This window comes from Propithecus coquereli, unplaced genomic scaffold (genome assembly GCF_000956105.1).
Source record: "Propithecus coquereli isolate 6110/MARCELLA unplaced genomic scaffold, Pcoq_1.0 Scaffold137, whole genome shotgun sequence".
Lineage (NCBI taxonomy): Eukaryota > Metazoa > Chordata > Mammalia > Primates > Indriidae > Propithecus > Propithecus coquereli.
The window spans coordinates 2,216,688-2,228,779 of record NW_012137969.1 but is presented as its reverse complement, the minus strand read 5'-3'; the positions used below and the strand labels follow the sequence as shown (position 1 = coordinate 2,228,779).

Genomic DNA, 12,092 nt, shown 5'->3' with positions numbered 1-12,092 from the left:
CGCCTCAGAGGGGCCGAAGCCGCCCGGTGCGCCGCTTCCCGCCGCCGCGTCCCCGCCGGGCCGAGCGAGCCGAGCCGGGCCGGAGCGGCGGGCGCGGCCGGGCCGCCATGGACCACAAGCCCCTGCTGCAGGAGCGGCCGCCCGCCTACAGCCTGGAGGCCGGCCAGGGCGACTATTCGTGCGGCCCGCACGGCTACGGTGCCATCCCCACTGCGCCCCCGCCGCCGCCCTACCCCTACCTCGTCACAGGTGGGCCCGGCCGCGGTGGTCCGGGGCCAGCTGTCCCGCCGTCGGCTCCGAGGGGCGGGCCCGGACAGGGACGTGGGGCCGAGGCCGGGCGGGGAAGCCGGCCTGAGCCCGCCGAGCTCCGGGCCGGCCTGGGGACCCGCGCTGCCCGGGGCCGGCTCCGACGGGTCTTGTGCTCGGCCGGGGAGGGCCGCACCCTTGCTCTGGGTGAACTTTGTGTTACGAGGCGCTGTTGCCACATTAGCACCCAGCACCGCTGTGGCAGGAGCTTAGTGAAGACAGCGCTGTCCTGGTTGGGGAAGGGACCAGGGTTAGGTGGGGCTGGGGGTACGATCTCACTCCCTGCTCCTCCTGTCGTGCCTTCCCGCCCACAGGGTTACCCACCCACCACCCCAGGGTCTACAACATCCACAGTCGGACTGTCACCCGCTACCCTGCCAACTCCATCGTCGTGGTCGGAGGCTGTCCGGTCTGCAGGTGAGTCTGCAGCCGCGGGCTGGCCCTGGGAGCCGCCGAGAGCACACGTACCTCGGCCTTACAGGGGCAGCACTGCTAGGGGTACTGGGGCGGTTTTGACGTGGAAGAGGTGGACACGCTGCTGGTCACCCTTGGCTCTGAACACATTTTGTGGGGCAAAAGGGGTGGGTTCCCTTTCCCGGGGAGTTGAGTGCATTTTGGGGCATTGCACCCCAAGTGAGTGGGATGTAGAAATGTTAACAGTCGACTCTGCCTTTCCTCCCTTGTTCTGGGACCTGCAAAGAATCAGGTTTCTTTTTCTTTTTCCAATTTCTGCAAATTTACCCTGCAGTTGATTCCTTAAGGTGGTGGAAGGTTTCGTTTTCCCAGAAGGGGCATTTGGTAGCACACCAGCAGGAGAGACCTGAGTGGGATGGCCTGTGTGTTTAATGAGCCCGGGGAGCGACAGCTGTAAGGGCTTCTTTATCCAAAGCAAGGCTGAAATTCCTCGCCAGGAGCTGGACCAGGACGGAAGCCCCATGGTTCTTTGTTCCAGGTCAGAGGAGTGATTTTTCATATCCTCAAACTGGAGTCTACAGAAACTTTCTGATGACTTGTTCTTATAGAGCCCCCCCCGGATGCTGCTAGATGCTGCTTTTGTGTATGTCTTGAGGATTCCAGTTTAGATAAGACTTGGTTCCTGCCCTTTGCAGATGCGGTCCCGGCCCTTGGCAGATGGGGGTGCTCTGATTGTTTAGAAAGTGAGGGCGGAGTTGGCAGGGACAGGATTTTTGGCCTGTGTCTGGGAGGAGGAAGTTGGAGCCTCTGAGATGGAATTAAGAAACGCTGGTTTGGACTGAGACTCAATTTCCGAAGTGTAACTGAGGCCCAGAGTGGAGTCGTAGGGAAGTTAGTGATTTCAGTTAGTAACTGCCCAGGAAGCGGGAGGGCACCACAGAGGTGGGGGCAAGTGGCCAGGACCCCAGAGCTGCCTGGTGAAGAGGGCTGTGGTTGGGGGAGCCCTGGAGGCTACGTGCCTTCCTGGGGACCCCATGGGAAACCCAAACGGGGCGTCTGTTCTGATGCAGCTCGGCAGTGCCCAGTGGAAACGTGGGCCTTTGAGGGGCAGGGGTGGGCAGGGACACAGCTCTCTCCAGGAGCTGCTCTGCGGGGTCAGGGCAGCTGGGTTTGAAGGCGTGTGGAGTGGACTTGGTGGAGCAGGGAGGTCTGCCTGCGGTTTTTGCGTTCGCCATGCCCCCAGGGTGGTGCCTGGCCTGCCTGAGGAGCTACAGGGACTGCTGGGCATGTTTCCCCATGTAGGACATGGTGTCAGATGAGAGTCCCTGAACTTGGGGCTGGGAGACCAGCAGCAGGGCTGTGGCGCTTCCAGGCCGTCGTCGCAGTTGCTGTTGGGGCAGGGGGCACTTTCTCCGGTACTCCGTTTTTCCCTGGATTGGGAATTGTGTCACTTGGGAGGCCAGTGGCTTCAGCTAACCAGGCTTGCTCCCCAGTCATGCGGAACCTGGCACAGGGTCAGGCTGGGCTCTGCTTTTCTGGGAGAGTCTTGGGCCTGGGGCAGGTTGGGGCTGAGGCCTCTTTTTTTTCATGCTTGGGTTACCATCCTGTCCTCTCTGCCCCTGGGCAGTGGTGGCAGGCAGTGAGAGGCTGCACAAGTTTGGGGGGTCATCAGCCCTTTAAGTTAGGACCAAAGAGAGCACACACTGATCTGGTGGTGGGGGGAATGGCAGGCAGTGGGGGGCCCTCCCAGCCCTCTGGCCCTGCCCTAAGTGGTGTCTCTGCCCTCGTGGTGTTCCTACCCTCTGCCCGCAGTGCCCTCATGGTGCCCTGGCTGCTGGAGAGCAGCCCCGGCTCCCCCGAGGCCTTTCCGTGCCTTAGCAGCAGTGTTGGGCAGGGGGCAGGCGCTTTGCTGCTGCTGGGGTGGGGGCCGGGGGCCGTACAGATGTTTCTGTGGACACAATCAAGTCTGATCATGCTCTGGTGTCTTGGGGCCAGGAGATGGGATACTGCTCACGTGACCTCACTTCCTCCCTTCCCAGATCAGCCCGCCAGGCTCTGTTCCCTTCCCTCCCTGGTGGCTTGGCAGGAATTTGCCCAAGTCACACGTCTGTTATTCTTTCTGAGCAAGGCTTGGCATAGAGGCCTGTGTCGCTTGTCACTTTGCCATCCTGTCCGAGCCTTCCCTCAAGCAGCGTGACTCCATCTTCCCTTTTTAGCCATTTACGAGAAAGCATTGCTTTCTGCCCTGCAGAAGAGCCCCCCTTCCTCGTCTCATGCCAGCTCTGCCCAGGGCGCTGCATTGGCCAGTGGGGTGCCCACCCAGATTCTGGGCCTCTCTGAGGCTGGTCCTCTCCTGCCAAGTGAGACCAGTCACCCCTCCCTGGGGGTGGGCCGCCCCCAGGTGCAGGACGAGATGGCAGCACTGGGCAGGTGGCTGTGGAGAAGGTGCCTTGGGCGGCTCAGGTCCAAGGTGGAGCGAGCAGTGAGTGCTGGCCTGGCCTGCCGGGCTCCCTGTGAATACTAGCTGGTTGTCATCAGGTGCTTAGTTTTGGGGGTGACCAGAGAGGTAGGAAGTCCAGGCAAGAGGGGGTCTTGGAACCAGAAGAAAATTTAAGCAACAGGTGTGAAGGGCAGAGGCTGCCCAGAGGTGCACGATGTCAGTATGGAGAGTTGGGGGGGCAGAGGCCGGTTTCCGAGGGCTGTGGGGTGTGCTCAGGGTGACATGGTGGAGCCTGTGGAGGGATCTGGAGAGGAGGGAGCCTGTGACAGAGTCCTGGGCTTCTGGCGATGGTGGCTGGTGGAGGGCTTGCTCCCTCATGCCACCTGTGACTGGGAAGCCAGAGCTCAGCCTTGGTTGGGGACATCGGTGGGGGAGTTGGCTTAGATGGAACCTGCCCATGTCCACAGCCCCCTGGGCTCTTGCTGTCCTGAGGTGCTGGCTGGGCAAGGTGTGTAGACCTGGGTCCCAGGGCCGAGCCTGGAGGATCCACCCTGAGCTTCAGGAGGCCTGTGCTGCCTCCCTGGTCCCCCGGCTGCAGGTAGGGGTGGCACTGGCAGGGGTTGGGACAGGCGAAATCTCTGGAAGGGCCACCAGGCACCTGCCCTGGCCAGGCCTTCTGGGGAGGCCTGAGGCTACCCCAGCCCTCGGAGGTCCTAGTGAACTGTCCCTAATTGAGGCAGCTCCCCTGCCTCCGTGGGGGTCCTTTTTGGAGTGGAGACCCTGGGATAGCCAAAACCTGGTTGGGGCTGCTTTGGGGCCATCTCACCTCTGTCCTGAGCCTTGGCTTTGGGCCTGCAGCCCTCAGAGGAAGTTCTCTGTTGTCCCTTTTCCTGAGGAGGTTTGTCTTTCCAGTGAGGGGTGGTCTGGGGGTTGCTCCTGGGGTTGGATAGTGCCTGAGGCCACCCTGGGCGCAGGAGAAACGATTGACTGGGGATGAGAGGGGAGGCTGCTGGGTGCCCCTGGCCAGCCCTGTGTGGCAGTGATGGCCTTGGGGGCTGCCTCAGAGGGAGGGCCAAGGCCTGCTGGGTGGGGTCCTATCCCAGAGCAGCGGTGCCCATGGCTGGGGCGCCCATTGGACTCGGATCCCAGCCACGCCACTCCCAGCTGTGTGGCCCTGGGCCTCAGGCCCCTGTGGCACCTCAGGACAGTTCTTTGAGGACCATTCCTTGCCGGGTACCCAGGCAGCTCAGAGCTCTCTCCCCTCCCAGCCTCCTCTGTCACTGGTGGGGTGGGGCCTGGTGTGGCTGGGTCTGCACTGTCCCAGGGCCCACCTCTGGGCCTACGTCAGCGGGGTGAGTGGCCACTTTGACTGCAGAGCTAGAGTCGGGGTTAACGAATTAGTCAGTTCCCTAATTTTGCCAGCTTCCACCCCTCCCCCCCACTGTGGCCTCTTGCGCAAGAACAAGGGAGAGACACCGCGCAGGTCTGAGCCCGTGGATGGCGGAGTTGGAGGGGAGAGAAGGTGAAGCTGTGGTACAGCTGTTCCCAGGGCAGGGTCCCCCCTTCAGCGGGTGCCAGGGATGGGGCTGTTCTGCAGCTTGTGGAGTTTGCCAGATCAGGACTGGCCTAGAGGCTCGATTGTGTTTCTTAATTTAGAAGAAGTTGGGTTTTGAAAAACTAAATTATGCCAACACTCTCTTTGAGGTCTGGGGCAACACGGTGGTTTAAGACATTAATATTTCTGGAGCAAGACATGAATATTCACATTCAGCAGGTTAAATTAAGACTATAAATAGCCACACATCAGTTCAGGTCACATGTTGCTGCCAGGTGAGTTTGCTCCAAACTGACAGAAAGTGCTGCTTTCAGAGCCTTTTGGCATTTGGAATTGTGGGGAGTGGGTGTGGAATCCAGGGGGTCAGGCCTGAAGCTTTCTAAACCAGAGCTGATGGGGCAGGTCTCTCCTCTCTTCCTTGGGCCTTGCGAAGCCTGTTCAGAGTACTCGGGGTCAGGTTATTCTCCAGGGCCGAGGATGCCCTTGGGTCGCAGACTTTTGTGGCAGGCAGGTGCCTGAGCCTCGTGGGGTGACTGGTTGCGCCCAGCTCATGGGCCTCACTGCAGGGAAACCTTCTTGCTTTTCCCAGAGACCTGGTGGCCTTGGTCCTCTTTTTGAGTGGAGCGTGGGTGGCCCTGGGCAGGGGTCGGGGGAGGCTGCCTGGGCAAGGCATCAGACCCGGGGCTGGGACTGCGGGTTCAGCAGAGGGTGACCTGAGCTGCCCAGCTCTGCTCTGGCTAGAGGCAGCGATGCTCCGGACAGAAAACACCGTAGGCTTGCAGGCCAAGGTTGGGAGCCTGTCTGGTGCCTGGTGGGGGGCCAGCCCAGCTTACTGTGTCCATTGCTCTGCTTGTCTTTCTGAATTCTCAGAGCGGCTCTGGGGCGAAGAGAATGAGGCACTCGGACCCAGGAGGCTGGGCTGGCCTCGGTTTGAGGTCTCTGCCCAGGCAGTATGGGGCCCTGGCCTCGTGGCCGGGAGCACCCAGAGAGTGACCAGCCCTCCTAGGCTTCCTCCAGCTTTGACAGTGGAGAAGGGTTTGTGGTCTGGAAGGAAAATTAAGGAGGAATGGGGAGGAGTGCTGCTGCCTTGGATGCTTGACCCCAGAGGACAGCAGCACCCTGCATATGAGACAGGTTCTGCGGGCTACACCGGGGAAGCCTTACCCCTGCCCCATGGCACCCGGATGTCTCTGGCAGGGCCCTTCTGGGTCACCTGACCTGGCCTTCTGGGCGTCTCCTGAGCCTTTGAGCAGGCAGGTGGGCTCTGCTCCCAGCTCTGCCTCTCACCAGCTCTGTGTCGAGGGAGCAGCTTGGGCAGGCACTCATGTAGTCACTGTCCTTGGGCCGTGTTTGGTCCCCAGAGGCCCCTGCTTTCCTGGCAGGATGGAGGGATGTTGGGCAGACATGCTGGGGGCCCCTGTGCAGGGCAGGCTTCTCTGGAACGTTTTCTCAGCTGGTTCACTTTTGCCCTTTGCTTTTTCATGGTACATTTTCTAACCGGAAATACAGACTGGTGAATTTCTTGGGATTTCAGCTATAGGTAGAACACTGGTGCAGATGCCAGGAAGGAACAGGAAATTGAAGCCCAAGAATGGTCTAAGGCCACCTGGCCTCCCTCCAGCTGCCCTGCAAGTTCTCAACCCAGGGCAGCCTGTCATGGCTATTTGTATGTGGGGACACAGCTGGTGGCTCAAGGCCTTCCTGAGGCTCCCCCACTTCCCACTTGGGCAGCATGGCCTCGGGTGTGCTCTCAGCTGGGTCCCCTGGCAGCCTGCGCCCTGGGCAGGGAAGGCCCTGAAGCTGGGGCAGGGCGTGCTGGGTTGGGCACAGCAGGGTGGAGGCATCCTGCAGGGGCAGCCATAGGTAGGGCTGAGCAGCTGTAGGGTGGTGGCCTGACGACCTTGTGCTGGTTAGGAAGGTACACTTTGCCGGATCACTGTTCCCTTAGAGCAGGGCTTCCCTGTGTGCCCCACAGTCCAGTCTGTCGCAGCGGGCTTGGGAACATGGCTCGGCAAAGGACTGCAGGACTTCTCCGAGCCTCCGTGAATCAGTGTACACAGCAACTCTTCAGGAGGGGGAAGAAGTTTCCCAAAATTGTCTGACCAAAGAATCCCCCTCTTCTTTCCTGCAGAGCTTATCAGGGGACTAGCGTCTTGGGACAATCTCCTTGGGCAATGCTGCTGGAACTCCTGGCCATCTTAGATTTAAGGCAGCTCCGCCCTGCATGGTTTGGAGGGAGGTAGGCAGGCATTGAGTTAGACTTTTTTTTTTTTTTTTTGAGACAGAGTCTCACTGTGTTGTCCGGGCTAGAGTGCCGTGGTGTCATCCTAGCTCACAGCAACCTCAAACTCCTGGGCTCAAGCAATCCTCCTGCCTCAGCCTCCCGAGTAGCTGGGACTACAGGCATGTGCCACCATGCCTGGCTAATTTTTTCTATGTATTTTTAGTTGTCCGATTAATTTCTTTGTATTTTTAGTAGAGACGGGGTCTCACTCTTGCTCAGGCTGGTTTCGAACTCCAACAATCCGCCCGCCTCGGCCTCCCAGAGTGCTAGGATTACAGGCGTGAGCCACCGCTAGACTTTTTTTTTAAGCAACTGAAAGCCAGACTTTAGAACATCTGATTTATTTTTCCACGATCCCCAGAGCAGCAGGGCGGGATAAGGGTCTCATTTCTGGGCAGGCGTGGCCTGTGGTGCTCCACAAGGCTGTGGGCTCAGGCTGCAGCCTTGCCCAGTGAGGTGTTGGCAGCGGCTGGCCTCACATGACAGGGACACTAGCAGCTGCCACTGTGGCGATTTGGGTTTGGGAAAGCCCTCAGTGTTTGGTGCGTCACTGTCCTTGCTTGGTCTTTGGTAGGCTGTGAGCTTCCTCCCCACACGGGCGGAGGGAGCTGTAGTTGTGTCCAGGCCGTTGTGGGCATAAAGGGTGGTCAGCAGCACTTAAGACGACAGGCATGCGGCAGGGGTGGGTGCCAGAGAAGAAAGCGGCTTAGAAGTATCCAGGGTGCTGGGGTGGGGGCATGGGTGGGGTCCTTGCTGAGTGCCTTCATTGATCCTGCCCCTGCCTGCTGGCTCCACTCAGCCTCCCCGCTCCCCCTCTGGACCAGCTCCTGCCGCCTCCTAGAGATTAACCCCCACCCCCCATTTTGTTTCTTGCCCCTCATTTGGCCCCACTCCAGTGCTGAGGCCTGGGGAGGAGTTTGTTCAAGCCTGTCCGGTGGGAGTAAAGCTTGAACTTTGCAGAAGTAGCCCGCTGAGCTGAGCACATGGCGTCTGGCTTCCCACCTTTGGGGCCTCTGAAAATGACCCTTGAATCCGATGACCGCAGGTCACCGAACCTGTGCTCACTGGCATAGGGTTTGGGGGAGGTCTTGGACTTACGTTATGCACATTGAAGGTGAACGTAAACTGGACTTTCTGGAGGAAGCAGCTTTGAGGTTACATTGCTCAAGTGGCCTTCTAGACAGTGTGCGGACGGGGCTGATTCTAGTTCACAAACCACCACCCCCAACCACCAAAGAAACAACAGAAACTAAACAAAATCCCAGACCTTACTATATCACTTTTCTGGAATTTTCCCCCAGGAGTCAGAAAAATCTAAAACTTTACAACATTGAAAAGAAAAAAACCTTTAAAATTGTTTTTTTTGGGTCCTGTCTTCAGAGATGTAAGACTTGATGGATTGTTACCTTTGAGAGAGAAAAATGTGTGGCAACTTGTGGCAGCTGATGGATCTTGCCTTTCAACAGTTTTCTTTCTCCCCCTTTTCTTATTATATGTAGTGACTTATGTATTATATGTAGTGACTAAGGGCTGGTGGCCATTCCCTCCATGAACAGGGCCGAGGGAGGGCGCTCCCGGGTGGGAGAGGTCGGGGGTCTGCCCAGCCCTAACCCGCTGCCCCCTCTCGCTCTCGCAGGGTCGGGGTGCTGGAGGACGGCTTCACCTTCCTGGGCATCTTCTTGGCCATCATCTTGTTTCCCTTCGGCTTCATCTGCTGTTTCGCCTTGAGGAAGCGAAGATGCCCCAACTGTGGAGCAACCTTTAGTTAAAGGGAACAACACACCGGCTTTCCTATGCCCAGATGTCTTTTTCTAATGTAAATGTCGTGTACAATAGTTTTATTTGATTAAGCTTCAGGACTGTTTTGTAAAGCAAGGCAGGATAGAGGTGGCACGTGCCAGTGTGGAAGGCGGCGCTGCTTCTCCGAGGTTCATGACAACTCAGTGAAGCACTGCTTTTATTTTTTGCAGTCTTCAATTTGAGAAAGGTGAGAAATAACGTTTTCAATAAATGAGATTCATACCATTGTTTACCTGGTTCTGCCTGTTCGGTGTTTGCACCCCGCCACCTAGAGACCAATGTGCCATTGCCAGCCTCCATCATTTTGTATTTCTCAACAGGCAGTTACAGCTCAAGAAGATGTGCTTGTTTTCAAATTTTTATTAAACATAACACCTTGGCATTTACAGAGCATGTGCCGAGGACAAGGCCAGCCTTCCCTCCCATGGGAGCAGGTGAGCAACCCTGTGGCTCTGGTCTGTGAGGTGGACCCCGGGGCTGGGTGAGCCAGGGGGGGCAGCAGATGGCATCCAATAATCGTGGGCCCTGTTCTACCTCTAACAAAGCCAGAAAATTCCCCTAAAGGCCAGGGTGTGCCCCCGCCACGCTCCCCAGCCCTGCCCGTCCTGAAAGGGAGAGGGGTGCGTGGGCTGAGTTCTCTTTCTGGCCGCAGCACCTGCATGACCAGGCCTGGTGGTGGGTGTTAACACGGTTCTGTGTCAGCAACCCTTCATGCGATCACCTGGTTTGTCCTGCTGGGAGAGACAGACTGTGACACTGCTTGACTCAGCTGGGAGAAGCCTGAAGTGCTACCCACATACACTGCTTTACCTGCATTTGACTGGGACCAATTTCAGGCAGATAAGAAAATGGTACATTTATGGTGAGACCAAAGGAGCTGTGACAAGCAACGGTTCTAGCAGTCCCAGCAAACAAGGTTAAGTGGCCCGGGGGTGACTTTCAACCTCAACTCCCCCGGCAGCCAGTGCGGAGGCCTGATGCTACACCAGAGGCCCAGGTTCTGGGCTTGTGATGGCTGCTGGGTTGAAAGACCAACCCCCCTCCAGCCACCAGAGGTCACCCTGGCTTTATAAGCACCCTTTTCAAGTCAGTACCTAATTCAAACATGGAAAAACTGGGACCCCAGGAAGCTTCCTAGTGAATTAGTGATGGACGGAGCTTTGGTCAGCTAGCTTAGTGAGAGCACCTGGGGAGCCCACACGTGGAGGCCTCAGACTTGCATGTTTCCCATGTGCTGGCCAGCGTGTGGCACCACCTGGCCTGCAGCACATCCGGTCAGCAACTCCTCACTACCAAGTTCAGTAGCTCTTGGAGATTATTTCATCAATGCTTAATATGGCTGTGATGAGGGCAGGCGAATGTCTCAGCACTATTCAGCTCTGTCAAAATCAGGGAAGGGGTGGGAATTTCTCCATCTTGTGCAGCTCTACATTTGATTAAACAAGTTTAAAATTAAGTTAAAAAATTATATATTTTCATAATTTATATTGCTTAAAATTATGATTTGCATGCTAAGATGCAAACTTATGCAATGTTTCCTTTAGATAAACATCATAATGCTACTTAAAAGCACATGCTTTATAAAGTAAAACCGGTCTCATTTGCATTCCGGTGCAGAAAGCCAGTCATGAAAGCACAGACTATCCCTTATGTTCTGGCTGTTAAGAAAAAAATTCTTAGGCCAATAAAAAAGGGTACAGTAAGGATTGGAACTAAATTGTTTCTTGAACAGAACAGGAAGAAAATATTTTAAATGAGTTGGTCACTAAACTATTATTTATCTTAAAGACAGAAATGTGTAAACCCAACTATGTTAAATTGAGAAAATGTATTGATTTGCTCAAGTAGAATACATTTAAAATCAGGCACCCTCTGGTGAAGCTTTGGGAGTCACAGCACACATCAGACAATATACACCTATCATTTGCAAGTGAGAACTTAACATGAGAGGAACCAGAAGAATCCTTGGCTGTCTTCTCATCGAATGATGGGTGCTGATCGGTCATTGGTCACCGTCGGTCGGAGTTTCACAGTAGCAAAGGGGTTTTCTCCACTGTGGGGCAGAAAAAAGAATATCTGCAGAAATACTGCTCCAAGACAAGAATTCGATTTTAGAAGTGCTAATATTCACGGTTCTTGGTCGGTAAGGGTGTACTGCTCACCACCTCCCCACTGGGTGTAAACCCCGGCTGTGTGCTCCGAACGTGAGTCTCACTCCAGCTCATTCCCTCCACGCCACTTGTTATAGGATGATCCAGAGTTTTAGACATCGAGAGGAGAGCCCACGCCTCTCAGTGCCTTGTTGGGGAGGGGTCGTGTGAGAGCCACTTTAGGGCAGGTTGAAGCTGTCCCGGGCCCTACTCCCAGGGTGGTCTCAAGCAAGCAGGTGGCCAGTCTGCTTCCTCAGGATCAGCCACCTGGGCTGGGCCCTGAAGGCCTTTCTGGAGGTTGCTCTAGGCCATTCATCCAACAGGGAGGGCAACCCCACTCTGAAGAGCTTCACCAGGACGTCACACGTACCTGAGGAAGGGCGGCTTTGCAGTCCCGTTGGCATCACTCTGTGAGAGAGAAGGAGTTTAGGGAGGGCTCGTGGAATTGGGACACTTTTAGTAAAGCCTGGAAGTAAACACATCTGAAGCATAGGGGTAACTGTTTAAAGCTACGCATATGTAGCTGGGCATGGTGGCTCATGCTTGTAATCCCATGACTTGGGAGGCTGAAGTGCTAGTATCACTTAAGGCCAGGAGTTTGAGACCAGCCTGGACAACATAGCAAGACCCTGTCTCTAAAAAAGTTAAAATAAAAAAAATTAAAGCTATGTATAAAATTGCCCAGTCATCTCGATTCATGTGAGACCATCTAGTTATCTGTCTAAATTGACTTGGAAGAATGAGTAAAAATAAAGCCTTGTTGGTTTTTGGGACCAGTGCCTGCTGCTAGAACCAGGGATCCCATATCAAGTTCAAAAAGTGAGGAAAAGAGAAGATGGAACACAAATGCAAACACCATCTGCGTTCAGGAAGCACCTGAGCCCTGCCTGGGTGTCCACCTCAGGGACGTGGGGTAAAGGCAGCCACAGGGCTTGGTTTTTGGGGGGCCACCTCCTTCTGGCATGCTGCCTCCCATTGCTGGCTGGGGCTGGGTGTGTCTACCTTCTCTCCCTCATTCTAAACAGTTTGCAGGCTTTAAAAACCTTCCCTGGCCGGGCGCGGTGGCTCACGCCTGTAATCCTAGCTCTCTGGGAGGCCGAGGCGGGTGGATTGTTTGAGCTCAGGAGTTCGAAACCAGCCTGA

At 56.1% G+C, this 12,092-nt stretch overlaps 2 protein-coding genes across 2 annotated transcripts in view; one reads left to right on the top strand and one right to left on the bottom strand.

The window, feature by feature from the left end:
- Nucleotides 1–7: 7 nt before the first annotated feature.
- BRI3 (brain protein I3) lies at nt 8–9,029 on the top strand. The gene is made up of 3 exons (XM_012639024.1): nt 8–249; nt 621–723; nt 8,636–9,029. The coding sequence occupies exons 1-3, from the start codon at nt 108–110 to the stop codon at nt 8,766–8,768; spliced, it is 378 nt and encodes a 125-aa protein (XP_012494478.1). The 5' UTR covers nt 8–107; the 3' UTR covers nt 8,769–9,029.
- A 139-nt stretch (nt 9,030–9,168) lies between these two features.
- Nucleotides 9,169–12,092, bottom strand: part of BAIAP2L1 (BAI1-associated protein 2-like 1) — an 87,430-nt gene continuing 84,506 nt past the window's right edge. Inside the window, exons 13-14 of the mRNA XM_012639023.1 lie at nt 11,320–11,357; nt 9,169–10,852 (exon numbers count right to left, since the gene is read on the bottom strand). Of these exons, the coding sequence (XP_012494477.1) occupies nt 10,777–10,852; nt 11,320–11,357 (114 nt within the window). The 3' untranslated portion in view covers nt 9,169–10,776. The remainder of the gene's footprint in view (nt 10,853–11,319; nt 11,358–12,092) is intronic.